Genomic DNA, 14,013 nt, shown 5'->3' with positions numbered 1-14,013 from the left:
GTTTTTTGAGAGGGAAAAAAAGGATGGAAAAAAGCCAGACAGATTGGAATGGAGATTAGCCCGTCTTTCACAGTATCTTATATATCTCTCACAGCACATCTCTCATTGTACATCTCAGTGTTCCACACAATTGCCTCAAATGTCAAAATACAGAAATATCCCACAGATCGCACTATAAAGGGAAGCAACAGAATTCCCATACTTTGGCAAAGATATGGGAATGGGAAATGCAAACAAAACACATTAACAGGGCTCTTGGGGTCATGTCACCACATAAGTAAGCACATGTTTTACAGTCAGTGAAGCAGCATGTAGTCTTATGGCCCTTATAGCTTTAAATATGTCTCTCTTATTCTTTTCAGTAAGATTGTTGTCAGTAAGAGTATTGTCTCTCTCTCTCTCTCTCTCTCTCTCTCTCTATATGTGACCCTGGACCACAAAACCAGTCTTAAGTCACTGGGGTATATTTGTAGCAATAGCCAAAAATACATTGTGTAGGTCAAAATGATTGATTTTTATTTTATGCCAAAAATAAGTAGGAAATTAAGCAAAGATCATGTTCCATGAAGATATTTTGTAAATTTCCTACTGTAAATATATAAAAATGTAATTTTTGATTAGTAATATGCATTGTTAAGAAGTTAATGTGGACAACTTTAAAGGTGATTTTCTCAATATTTAGATTTTTTTGCACCCTCAGATTCCAGATTTTCAAATAGTTGTATCTCGGCCAAATATTGTTCTAACAAACCATACATCAATGGAAAGCTTATTTATTCAGCTTTCAGATGATGTATTAATCTCAGTTTTAAAAAAGTGACCCTTATGACTGGTTTTGTGGTCCAGCGTCACATATATATACATGCTGTAAATTACAAAATTCCATTTAATTTTCGTGGCATCTTTAAAACATTCAAATAAACCTGACATTAAAAATAAGTATAAATGAGTTTATTTATTTTCTTTCTTTTACAGTGAAATACCAAGTATATATAGTGCTAATTATATTTGCTACCCACTGTACCACTAAACCGAACCCTTATGGGAAGATTTTATCTAATATTTGTTTACTCACAAATTTGTTTACTGAGGACTGAGGAATGAACTGCCTATATCCCCCCCACCCCGGTTGGTTGTTTAGATTATTGCAGAAAATAAGCTCTGTGGCCAACAAAAGTTTATGATTCTTACACATTAATCATTGTATAATTTTTAAACTGCTAAATGTTTTATTAAACATATATTTTAATGTTGTAAAATAAAACTTAAATATTTTAAGCTTGTGTTAAGCACATACCTTATTTTAGGCATTCAACTAAGAACCCATCCACAAAAATCATTGGCTTCAGGACAATGGAGCCAAAAGTGCCAGAATGCTAATTCGTTTCTAGGTTTCAGACTACAAAAATACATCATCCCTGCAGCACTGCATTAGCTATATAGTGGAACAAAACCATCCTGACACAATGGAGATCAACACCATGATAAACGTACTGCTGTGACCTGGATCTGGATCTGCTGGGTGGTAGCTTGGTGGTAAAAAAAAAAAAAAAAAAAAAAAAAAAAACAGGAGGAAATTTAATTTTATATGCAATATTTATCAGAAACCATTTATTTCATTTTATTCCTTGTAATAGTTTTTTTTTTTTCAGAGTATAGTTTGACTCCTTGACCTGTCAGATTACCCACTTCCATAAACATCCTCCCAAGAACATAACCTCATATCATAAGTTACGAGTTAATACAGATAAGAATGCTGATTATGGTAATTATGCCCTCATATCTCATTGGCATGGATATTTATATGCCTACACTTTCCCCTCTGCACGAAAGATTGAGTTTACTCTCACACCATTGAGTTAGTGGCAATCCAGCACTGCCACCTGTAGGACATTATATGTATTACATTATTCAGTGTAATGACAGTGATGGGTTTTCATTAAATAAACCCTTTTATTACATACATTTATAGCACACACAAAAGGTTGTACATTTAGATTTTGTGATTGTGAAATTATATTTTCCATCAATTCCAGTCAGAGATCATTTCAGGTAAATGAAAAAGATGCTTTTTTAATGATCACAGAAAAGATGTCAAGGTCTAGATCACACAATTGAGTAGGCTATATAATATACGGCAAACTTTATCACATGCAGGCAACTTGAATGCGAATATTAATGGCACTGCAAAATCGATATTAGTACAAAAAGAGAAAGCTACTGTTCTCAATAGCGCTTTGTGCCTTTTCTCCATCTGAATCAGGCTCCTTGGCCAGTGCTTCCCTGGAACTATGGCCCACTGCTCTGCGTCTTATTGACACGCTCTGTATTGTCTCTTGAGATGCTGTAGCGGTCAGAGGCATTTTGGCCCTGTTTACACCTGGTATTAACATTCATCTTGGTTTATTTTGTCACAGGTGGTCACCATGCTAAGTAACCATGAGAAAAGGTTGAAAACATTGTTGCTTCCAGATAAGCTTCAAATTTTAATCTCACCACAAATATGACATTTCGAAACATGCTCAATTGAACTTGAGATCTGCATATTACACATGATCTGTGTTAACACATGTTGAGGGTTTCCTTGAAGTGCATATAATTACAGGATTTTCCAAATATTTTGATTAGGTTTTACTTTTAAAGGCATAAATGACTGGAAATGTTATTTTTAGATCATTGCTTTAGCACAAAGAATGACTGGAAGGTGAGTTGGTGTTTCTTTGTGGTTGTTTGAACTGGAGTTTACACTACAAAAGCAATGCAGTCACACGCATTTGTATCCACCTTATGTGGTTTCAGTGATTTGATCACAGAATGTTTTGGACCCCATTAACACATCATTTTATTGCTGTCGGATCACCTGAAACTGATGCTAATACCAGGCGTCTTTGTGTCAGAGTTCATGTAGAGGTGACGACTCTAATGCCAAAGTACAACCGAAGCTGCTCTAGAAATATAAAAGTTAGTACAGTGTGAGGAATCAGACGGATTCCAGCTGGGACAAGGCCCTGCGGAGACAAAACACATGGTTAATACCGGAGTAACACACACTCAGAATCTATAACACTCTTAAATATTTTTTACCTTGTAGAAAGCTTTAGGTCCAAGTCTTCCAGTATCAGACAGACAATGAATCAACCCCTGCCACAGAAACTATGGTGTCACAACTGAAGAATTTACACTATTCAAATATATACACTATTCAACAGTTTGGTGTTGGTAAGATTTTTATAATGTGTTTAAAATAAGTCTCTCATGTCTGGATTTATTTGATCAAAAATAAAGCATGAACAATAACATTGTGAAGTTATAAACGTCTTTTTAATCGATTTAATTTGCCTTTGCTGAATAAATTTTAAATTTTATTTATTTTCCTTAAAAAAAAAATGGGGATAAAAGGCCCCAAACTTTTTAACAGTGGTGCAAGATGATTTTTTTTTAACGGAGGAAACTCAAGATGCAATGTACAATGTACCAGTCAAAAGTTTTTGAACAGTAAGATTTTTAATGTTTTGTTTAAAAAAGTCTCTACAAGACTGTATTTATTTGAAGTACAGCGAAAACAGTAAAACTTTACTACTTAAAGTACCTGTTTTCTGTTTGAATATATTTTGAAGATCAGCATTTATCTGAAATAAAAAGCTTTTGTAACATTATACACTATACTATTCAAAAGCTTGGAGTATTTGAGAATTTTATTTTATTATTTAAGTTTTTATTAGAAAAAAAAAACATTATAGAAATTAATATATTTTTTAGCAAGGATGCCTTAAATTAAAAAAAGTGACGATAAAGACATTTATAATGATACAAAAGATTTCTATTTTAGATTAAGAAAATTCAGAAGAACAGCATTTCTTTTAAATAGTAAAAAAGTTACTTTTAAATAGTAAAATAATAATAATAATAATAATAATAATAATAATGCAATAAAAAAACGCTCTTTTACTATTTTTGCTGTACTTTAGATCAAATAAATGCAGGCTTGGTGAGCAGATGAGACTTCTTTAAAAACAAAATTTTACTGTTCAAAAACTTTTGACTGGTAGTTTTTTTTTTTTTTTTTTTTTTAAAGGAGGAATTCAAGCCTAATCTTACCCTGTATTCCCCCTTTGAATTCATCAGTCTGGTTTTCACCACATCCATAGGCTGACAGAGAACAGTAGCACAACCTCCCTGTGAAGAAAAAACATTAAAATGTTACTAAGTGAGCTAAAATGAAGTACTTAGTCAAATCAACAACGCTTTTTATTTGTCCAAAAACGGACAAAAGTTGTGTCTTGAAGTTACAAAAGCAAAAACAGCCTGTTTAATTTTTAAAAGTCAGAGAGAAGGTCTAAATGGTCATGCAAATTAAATCATACTACTTGACCAACATTATAACTCACAATAACTCACCGCAATGAAGCTAGCAACAAAGTGAGTGAAAATGTTATCAGTCATCACACCAGTTCCCAGAACCAGCTGCTTGGCCTGGTCATAACAGGATAGCTAGAAGAACCACAGAAGACTAGTGAGGAACTGAGACTATCCTGGTTATTCTATTATGGGAAAATTCAATGCCATTTGAAGACTGTTTGCAAATGAGGCTATAAAAATAGTTGTCATTACCTGCCCCACAGTGACCATGGCCCCTCTACTAGCTGCCATTGAACCTCCAGAGAACAGCTTCCTTATTCCCTCTGCAAGAAAAGATGGTGCGTCATAAGGCAGGTGATCTTACTAACAGAGCTCTATGAATAATTCAAATGACCCCTTGTCCGTTCTCTCTTTCCTGATGGATGAGTAAGTAGCACAGGCCCACATTCTGTCATTACACATTTCCAGATGGCTGAGGGACAGTTTTAATCTGTGACTTTAAGTACAGACTTTGGCATGCATACCTCTCCAGCAACAAAACACTGCTGCAATTTATTCTATACTATATTTTAGGACAGTATCTTTTCAGACAGTTCATTCATCTAGTAGTCCTAAGCCAAAAATGTGTCTCATTTTTTGTAAACGTATTTGCTTATTCTCACCTTCTCTCCAGACGCGTAACAATCCATCAAGAGCGTGTGCATAGCTGCAAAACACCATATGTTGTCATGACAGATTATTCTGTTTTAGTTTGGTGTGTACTTCAGAATTTTTTGAGACTCACTTTCTTCTCAACTCTTGTGGCAACTTCACATCATTCTGCATTCTGTTATACAACACAAGGTAGAAGAAAAGGCACAAAATTACTTGTGTCCAGTGTCAGGGTGTTGTGCAGGCAATGAGTGAGTTAAAGCATGGATGCAATTGGCAAGTAAATTTATTAAATGAAAACAAAAACAAAACACTCTGCAACTCAGGAGCAAAGCAAACCCTGTCTGAGCCAACAGAGGAAATGACCACGGCAGACAAAGACACCATAGTGGGGCTGGAGACCCGTGTGGAGGAGACGGTAAGTGATGAGACCATGTAAGTGGAGGAGATAACCATGGCAGAGCAATAGGGATGGAGATCCTCGGAGGAGCTGGCTGGATAGCTGACCATGTTGGAGCTGGTGGATTGAGAGACTGAGGAACCAGAAGAGGTGGAGACGTAGATTGAGCCAGTGAACGGTGGATAAGGGTGACGCCACAGGCTTGGCGGACCAAGGTGGAGTCAGAGGCATGGACCCTGGTGGAGCAAGGGGAGTCAATATACTAAGACTGAGGGATGAGGAGCCTGGCTAATAAGAGTGATGATGAACCATGGTGAAGCCAAGGCCTGAGGCGGAATCATGGGCTCAGAGGGCCAAGGTGAAACCAAAGGGTGTTGAACATCCCAGGTTGGGTGGACCTGGGTTGCCATGAGACCATGGCTGTGACCGGTAGAGCTGCAGTGCTAAGAAAAGGAAAGGACGTGATGTGTGGCCAAATATGGTGACCCATACTCAGAATTTGTGCTCTGCATTTAGCCCATTCAAGCGTACACAACTGGAAGAATCTCTAGAGCAGGGGTCACCAAACTTGATCCTGGAGGGCCGGTGTCCTGCAGAGTTTAGATCCAACTTGCCTCAACACACCTGCCTGGAAGTTCCTAGTATACCAAGTAAGACCCTGATTAGCTGGTTTGGGTGTGTTTAATTAGGGTTGAAACTAAACTCAGCAGGAAACTGGCCCTCCAGGACTGAGTCTGAGTCTGGGGGTTCTCAACTCTGGCCCGCAAGATCCATTATCCTGCAGAGTTTTGCCCCAACCTAGCTTTCTAGTGATCCTTAAGACCTTGATTAACTTATTCAGGTGTGTCTGATTACGGTTGGAGCTGAACTCTACAGGAAAAAAGATCTCGCGGGCCAAAGTTGAGAACCCCTGGGCTAGGGCACTGGATGGACCAGTGGAGGAAAATTGGTTTTGAGGGGTGGGCTTAAGGATGGGGATTACTTCCAAGACACTCAAGTCAATAAGAGTTAGCTCCAGGGTGGACAGGGCAGTGGGACGGACAGCTCCTCTGATTGGGGGTCCGATGTGGATTTGTGCCCACAGTGCATTGGTTCAGGGCCTATGGTGGGTGTGATGTGGGGCTGGGAGGGCTCAGGATGGAAATCCAGGGCTGATGCGGACACAAAAAAGTCACCTCACCCATTGTGAAGGGGGGTCTATTTTGCTGGAGCACCCAGTCTATGTTTTCAGAAAGGGCTTTTGCCCTGTGTAGTTCTAAGAGCTTAGTTATAGGAACTAGCCAACATGGTGGTTCCTAGAGAACCAATTTCCCCCTCGGGCCATTTTCCTGGTTGCATTTGCACTGGCAGCAGGAACTCTGAAGCGGCAGACAGCGACCTCTTTATTGGCAGTATTTAATAAAAAAAGTCACTGACTTTTTGCGACAGGTAGGATTCAGGCTACAGCACTTCCCATTCTTTCCTATGGTATTCGTAAATGGCGATTGAGTATTGCACAACTTTTCAGTGACGTTAAGGCTGTAATGTGATTGGTTATTAAGGGACACATGATCCAAGTTAGCCGTTACGCTTTTTCCAATAGTAAGTAATGCAGACCCACTCATCTCCCTATAGTAAGATAATCTCTGCTCTGCAGGACACCAGCCCTCCAGGAAAGAGTTTGGGCACCCCTGTTTTAGACCCTACTCTGAAGTAGGAGCAAATGTAGTTCACCCAAACAGAGTTTCTAGAACTAAATTCATTCCGAGTTCCAGCGGTGTGAACACAACAAAAAGGCAGGAATGTCCGCTAATAGTTCTAGGAACTATGAAAAAGTTCCTCCAGTGCGAAAGCCCCTAGAAATGCCCCTTGAGGACCGTCTCTAGGAAAATGAGATCTTGTCTGTGTGTTTAGTCTGACATGGAAAATTATAGTGAAGGAGTTGTCTTGATAATGTACTACATGAGCCAGAACCAAACACCCAAAAACTCGTAAGATTCTCAAGGAATCTCCTGGTTGATAAGGAGGATTCACTGCTAGATCCATTTTCTGTCACTGTGTGGTGCAGGCAAGAAGAGAGCTAAAGCATGGACATAAATGCAAAGCAGTATACTTATTAAACGAAAACTAAAACTCTGTGAAACTCAGGAGCACAGGATAAACTAAGGAAAAAGGCAAACCGACACTAAACACATGAAACTGAACTGAAACATGAAACAAGACATGACACACAACTGTTTTTCATTTGCTTAAAAAGAGCACCCAAATAGATATACAGTTCCATAAAAACACTCTGCTGCTGTTTTATGAGACTCCCTTGTGTAAATCAATGTCACTCACCTGACATTAACCATGTCTGCTGGCGTCCCAATAAACCCACCAGTAAGACCTACAGATTAGAAAATTAAAGGAACAGGTTTTTCTTTCTTTTGCTGTATAAAAACAGAGCCATTAAGACATTTTGCCATCTCAATTTGTGTTTCATGTATAGAAATGATAACACATGACAAAAAAAATTACATGTTTGAGTAAATGTAACAGAATTTTAATTTCGGGGTTAACTGTCCCTTTAAAACGGTGGTTCTCAACCAGGGGACCTCAGCAATCTTCCAAAGGGCCCTTATGATGACTTAAAATTATTTAAATAGTGTAAAACTACTTTTATAAAGAAAATACACTTATTTTAGTTACCTGAAGCTCAATAATATTTAAGATTTAATCATCAAAAAACTAATTCAACAAAATTAATCAACAAATTACTGAAAAATTCATTGTAAATTGTGAAGTCATTGGTTAAAGAATGAGATCCCTAAAAACATTCTGCTTTTAAAACTTATTTTATGAATAGGATTAAATGAACTAAAATTAAACATGAAAATAAAACTGTTGTGAACAATGGGAGTCCTTGGAGTCGAAAAGTTTGACAACCACTGATTTAAAAGATGACATAATCCATCTTCTGTTTATCATATGCTTCACATGCAAATATCACAGTCCGCGTGTCGTCACATCTGGCTCCGAATAGTAGCGCAAAGGAATTTCCATCTGTATTATTGTCAATGTAGAGATGCCAGTTTAGTGACGAAAATTAAACTTAGTCGTACTTCAAATTAAACTGCAATATTCAATAAATGCACAGAGGATGAGATTAATTTATGATGATCAATATTGTTTTGCAATAATCGTCTATTGGCTGGAAATATTTGTTTATTTGAACAACTTTAATTTGATGTAATTACTGAGAATTGCATCATAAAGTAAGTGCGTAAAACGTGAACATCATTGTTGAATAAACGTTTCCCACTGAATCTTTGATTTAATCATTCAAAACAGACTTTAGTTGTAATTAATATTTTAAGCTTTTGACATGCTCTTTAATGTGAAATGCAGTTTGTATTGTTTTCTTGCAGTTTTGTAATATAATGTGGTCAGACTCTGAAGTGTTGCGCATACACATACAGTATGGCTTGCGCTCTCCCCTTTAAGTCACGAAATATACGTCGGGATATCATAAAGCCATCTTCCTTGGTTTCACAATATTCAATTAATGATTGTACACCGAGTTTGGTATTTTTAAAAGACGTATATGTGCTGAATTTTACATAAACAAATCACGACTATCTCACGCTATGGGCGCAGCCATTGGTACAGGCTGCAGCAGAAGTTTTTTTACGCTACTATTTGAAACTTCTGCATTTCGAATGCGGAAGTGTGATAAACGCCCATTAATAAAGTTACCGGATTATACAGGGTTAGCTGTGATGTTTTTACCTCCAAAAGCAGCCAGCAAGATCTTCTGGTAGAAGGGCATGGGCCCCTGGTTTCGACTAGATATCTTGTCTCTCACAGTTTCATAAATGGCAAAACGGGTCATCGAGTATGTCATCTGAAACAGTGAACATGGTACAACAATCAAAAGAATGTTTTCCGTTTGAGCCACCTTGTTTTAAGACGAAAAATGGGCACAAAAGAATAAATAAGCCAAATCCCCTGCAGAGACACTAACCTGCCTGCAGAGTGAAGCACTGAGTCCATTGTAGAGCGCAAACACACCATCACTGCGCACCACCTGCATGGCCATGCCAGTCATCCTCATCTTCACCTCCTGCTGGGTTTGCAGATGAACCTGAATGTAGAGGAAAGAACTAAGTATAAACTGTACTAGAATACTAAGATATAATACTGGGCCTACAATACAATATACTCTTCAAAATAATGGAGGTCTTTGCAGCAATGCCATAGAAGAACCATTTTTGTTCCCCACAGAACCTAATTGCAGAAAACAGTTCTTAAAAGAAACTTTTTTTTTCTTAGTGTGAAGAACATTGTATTAATCTGAAAAACTTTTTTCCACTATAAAGAACCTTTTGTGCAATGAAAAGATTCCATGGATGTTAAAGATTCTTCATGGAACCATAGATGGTAACAAAGAAACAGGGTTCTCAACCTATTTGACACAAAGGTCCCCATTGCTCAAAACAGTGGACCCTGGACCACAAAACCAGATTTAGAATTTGAGGGTGCAAAAAAAAAAAAAAAAAAAAAAAAAAAAAAAAAAAAAAAAAGATATATATATATATATATATATATATATTGAGAAAATCACCTTTAAAGTTGTCCAGATGATGTTTTTAGCAATGCATGTAACTAATCAAAAATTAAGTTTTGATATATTTATGGTAGGAAATGTACAAAATATTTTTCATGGAGCATTATCTTTACTTAATATCCTAATGATTTTTGATTTACAATGTATTTTGGCTATTGCTACAAATATTCCCATGCTACTTAAGACTGGTTTTGTGGTCTAGGGTCACATATCTGCATGCCCACCATATTGGCTAAAATGTTTCTGCTGGTATTTTTAAATGATTATTCGTGATTTCAGAATATTCTACATTACAACACTCCAGATTATTTAAAATATGACAAGCAATCATTAAAATAAATCATTAAATCATTAAAATTTGTCCATCAATAACAGTCTTGAAAAACCTGCATATATGAGGTTTAAAAAAAGTTAAAGTTATTTCTAGACCTGGAAAAGTCATGCAAATTATTAAAATTAAAAGAATAATAATAATAATAATAATTTAAAAAACCTTCATGGCCATTTTTAATGAAAATACATTTCATTTTACACATGTACCCAGACAAAATTAAAAATAATAATCAAAATAAAAAAACGTATGGTTTTGTGGGGCAGAAATTGTGAGGGGCCTTGGAGTCAAAAAGGTTGCAACACTGCTACACTACATTATACTAATCTATACAACACTAAAACGCATTTATATTTGTTATACTTAAAGGCTCATAAATTAAAAGATTGCCGGTAGACTTCAGAAGCACTCATGGCTAAATCTCCCTCCCTCGTAGCCTACCTTTATTAGGTCCAGTGGGTGAGTGCAACAGGCGGCTGCACACGAGGCAATTCCTCCGAAGTACCAGCGCGAAATGCGCGTCTCTGTCATGACTGAATCTCGGTTTATTCCGCGACGACACGATGAAGGAATAAAGTGGAATAACGCGACATTAACCGCTCGGTTCTGTGATAAAGTCCCAGTGATAATCCTTTACATTGGAGCTGATTGACTTAGTGCTGCCGGAAGACCTGCACTTTCAAATAGTTGTTTTCATCCGCTATAAGTGGGATTACAAATGCCCACATAGTACAGAAAGTAGCTAATTTGTAAGCGTAATAATAAAGTTAACTGATATAGCGGGGAAACGCGTGGGTTAAGGCTAGTGCGTCGCACGCTATGTTACAGCGTCACGCTGCCAACTAGCACACTCAGGCGACATTACAAGACCGAGCATCTGTCAGAAGAAAGTATCATGTGCCAAGGCAACATTGTTGCTTTAAGGGGACATGCAGTTGGCATAACTCGCGGTTAGTGTTCATTTAGAAGTTTTGAAGATTTGTATTTGCATTTTCATTTTTCAAAATGTATTTGTCTGATGGCTTTTCAGTGAGCCATTTTGGGTGTTATTTCTTGAAAGTCCTTGAAACCAATGACATGTCCTTTCACTTTTGCGTTTATAAAGTTGTACAAGGATCTCCTCAAGCTTGCTTTCAGTGAGAAGTGTGTAGGCTACGTGACACATATAAATAGAATCAAGAAATGTTTGACCTTGTATGTTTGTCAAAGGCTGTGCGTCAAATAAAGTTCACCTTGCAGTTACTGCAAGACGTCTGTTATTTTTTTATTTTATTTTATTTATTTATTTTAGTACATACTCAGTTTGCTATTCAAACTTATGGTCATAATTGTGACCACTCCCTGTTATAAAAAAAAAAAAAATTAAATAAATAAAAAAAAAAACCGCATATGCTCGTTAGGTAAGTTTTGATGCTGGTTTTAGCTGGTTTATGCTGGTCCTTAGCTGGTCATGTGCTGGTTCAGAACCAGCTTAAACCACCTAAGGACCAGCAAAGGACTAGCTAAAACCAGCATATGCTGTTTTTTTCAGCAGGGCTGCCATGTAGCCTATAAACAGTACTGCTGAAAAGTCTTTAGGTGTGCAAAAGACACAGTAAGTCAGTTTTATTTCTATAGCAAATTATGTAAACAGGCCCAGATAATCTGTAGAAATAGCACATATTTACCACAAACTTATATATATGTTCAGGGGTGAGGACACCTAGTGGCTTACAAAATTATTCATATTAAATTTAATAAATATAAACCACAGTCAGGTGGATAAATGTCCAGCAGGAAGGAAGATGATTCATGAACAGGTTTGATAAGCAGAGAGACAAAGAGTGCAGTGAATCAGACCAGCAGAGGACGCCAGAGACCACCATGAGAAACCAATGAAATGACCCGTTAAACAGAATTATCACATATCCTGTTGATATTGATACTTTAGCACCTGTAAACACATAAAATCTGTCTCTGTCTCTCATATTAAGAATGTTATCTTAAAGACAAAGTCCTTCCATAAAGCAGCTCACTTTAATCACTGATTTATCATGAAGATCAATGTATTATAGAATCTCTCTAGAATCTATTCACAGTTTCACTGATGATCCAAAACAAATATAAAACCCAGGATAGAGCAATTGAGTGAATATGGTCTGGACTGTGTGGATGAGGCTCATTGTGTCAGAGATGTTGTAGAAGGACAGAATTCCTGCACTGTGATCCACATACACTCCTATTTTAGAGCTGGACACTAACTCCAAGTAGTTAAATATCTTCAGACAACTTGAATTAAATCACTGGAGTTGTTTAAATTATTTTAATGCTACTTTTATTGGAGCTTGAAACATTTGTACCTACTTTTAGTGTAGCCTATAGACAAAGATTAAATTCTTTAAATATTTTCTTTTACGCTCCACAGAAGAAAGAAAGTGAAACTGGTTTGTAATAAGATGAAAGACATGTACATGAAGACAAAATTTCATTTTTGGCTTAACAATCCCTGTAATTTCATTCCTGTTTCTCTGTCCTCTGAGCTGCAGTTGATACAATTTTGTGGTTTTTATGTTCATACTCCTTACACAGCACACAGATGCATTGTTGGTCAGTGATACAGTACATTTCCAGCTGTTTATCATGTTTACGGCAGATCATGTCCTGCAGTCGTCTAGTGGCATCAATCACTTTGTGTGGTTTTACAAGAGAAGAACTCCTCATGACAGTCAAAGTGAGTTTGACAGTAAGATTCCTGACACACCAGACAGGACTTGACAGCTTTGTATTTTCCTCCACTACAGACGTCACACTGAACATCTCCAGCTCCAGCGTAACAGTCAGGAGAAAGTTTAGTCTTCTTCAGTTTCTCCACCAATTCAGCCAGCACGGTGTTTTTAGCTAAAGCAGGTCTTGGGCTGAAGGTCTGTCTGCACTGAGGGCAGCTGTAGACTCTCTTCTCATCCTCCTGATCCCAGCAGTCTGTAATACAGCTCTTACAGTAACTGTGTCCACAGTGGATGGTCACTGGATCCTTCAGGTGATCCAGACACACTGAACGCATAAACTCATTCTGAGAAAATTTAGCTTCTGCCATTTTACTAAATACAGAGAGACAAGCACACAAGCTGAACTCATCCGTACATCAATTTCTCTTTCCCAGAATTTGAAATAGTTTCCTGCTTCCGTGTTTGAGTGTTAATCATGAATCTTTATTGGGTTCCTTCTAGTTGAAATAAGATACAGTACTGTTTTTATTTTTATCATTGTTTATTAATGTTTACACTATCTCCACGTTATGTTTAGAACCTTGAATGAGTGACATGCTGTAATAATGAACGTCCGACACACGGTGAGTTTCTCATGTGCATTTGAAGACAGGAATGTTTCAACGCACCTGGCTGTATCTGCAAGGCAAGCCGAAGAACTACAGCTACCATAAGAATGGCTTCTTCATGTTTGAAACATCAATCCCTAGCATTTCTTTCCAATCTATTTTTTCAAATACAACAATAATTTACTGCCAAATCGGTCAACTCTGACAAAACTTGATTGTAGTTTGGGGCAAAAAATCTGTAAAAGTCATAAAGCCTAGTGTATATTACAGCCATTAGACTACATCTTTGCCACTTTTTCAGTTGATAAGAAATGTGAATATCTAAATTTAGCGATTAGGTAAAGAGTCAAACCTTGGTAGTTGCTATTTTA

At 37.2% G+C, this 14,013-nt stretch overlaps 1 protein-coding gene and 1 pseudogene across 1 annotated transcript; both read right to left on the bottom strand.

The window, feature by feature from the left end:
* Nucleotides 1–2,054: 2,054 nt before the first annotated feature.
* slc25a10a (solute carrier family 25 member 10a) lies at nt 2,055–11,214 on the bottom strand. The gene is made up of 11 exons (XM_051102287.1): nt 10,771–11,214; nt 9,396–9,515; nt 9,161–9,275; nt 7,730–7,778; nt 5,144–5,185; nt 5,022–5,065; nt 4,612–4,682; nt 4,399–4,491; nt 4,099–4,176; nt 3,085–3,141; nt 2,055–3,008 (listed from the first exon to the last, which is right to left on the bottom strand). Exons 1-11 carry the CDS (start codon nt 10,858–10,860, stop codon nt 2,901–2,903), a joined length of 867 nt encoding a protein of 288 aa, XP_050958244.1. The 5' UTR covers nt 10,861–11,214; the 3' UTR covers nt 2,055–2,900.
* Nucleotides 11,215–12,822: 1,608 nt separating this feature from the next.
* Nucleotides 12,823–13,402, bottom strand: LOC127158285 (E3 ubiquitin/ISG15 ligase TRIM25-like; annotated as a pseudogene).
* Between the last annotated feature and the right edge of the window lie 611 nt (nt 13,403–14,013).

The sequence above is a fragment of the Labeo rohita genome, chromosome 3 (assembly GCF_022985175.1).
Source record: "Labeo rohita strain BAU-BD-2019 chromosome 3, IGBB_LRoh.1.0, whole genome shotgun sequence".
NCBI lineage: Eukaryota > Metazoa > Chordata > Actinopteri > Cypriniformes > Cyprinidae > Labeo > Labeo rohita.
The sequence above is the reverse complement of the archived record's forward strand: the minus strand, read 5'-3'. Positions and strand labels throughout refer to the sequence as shown.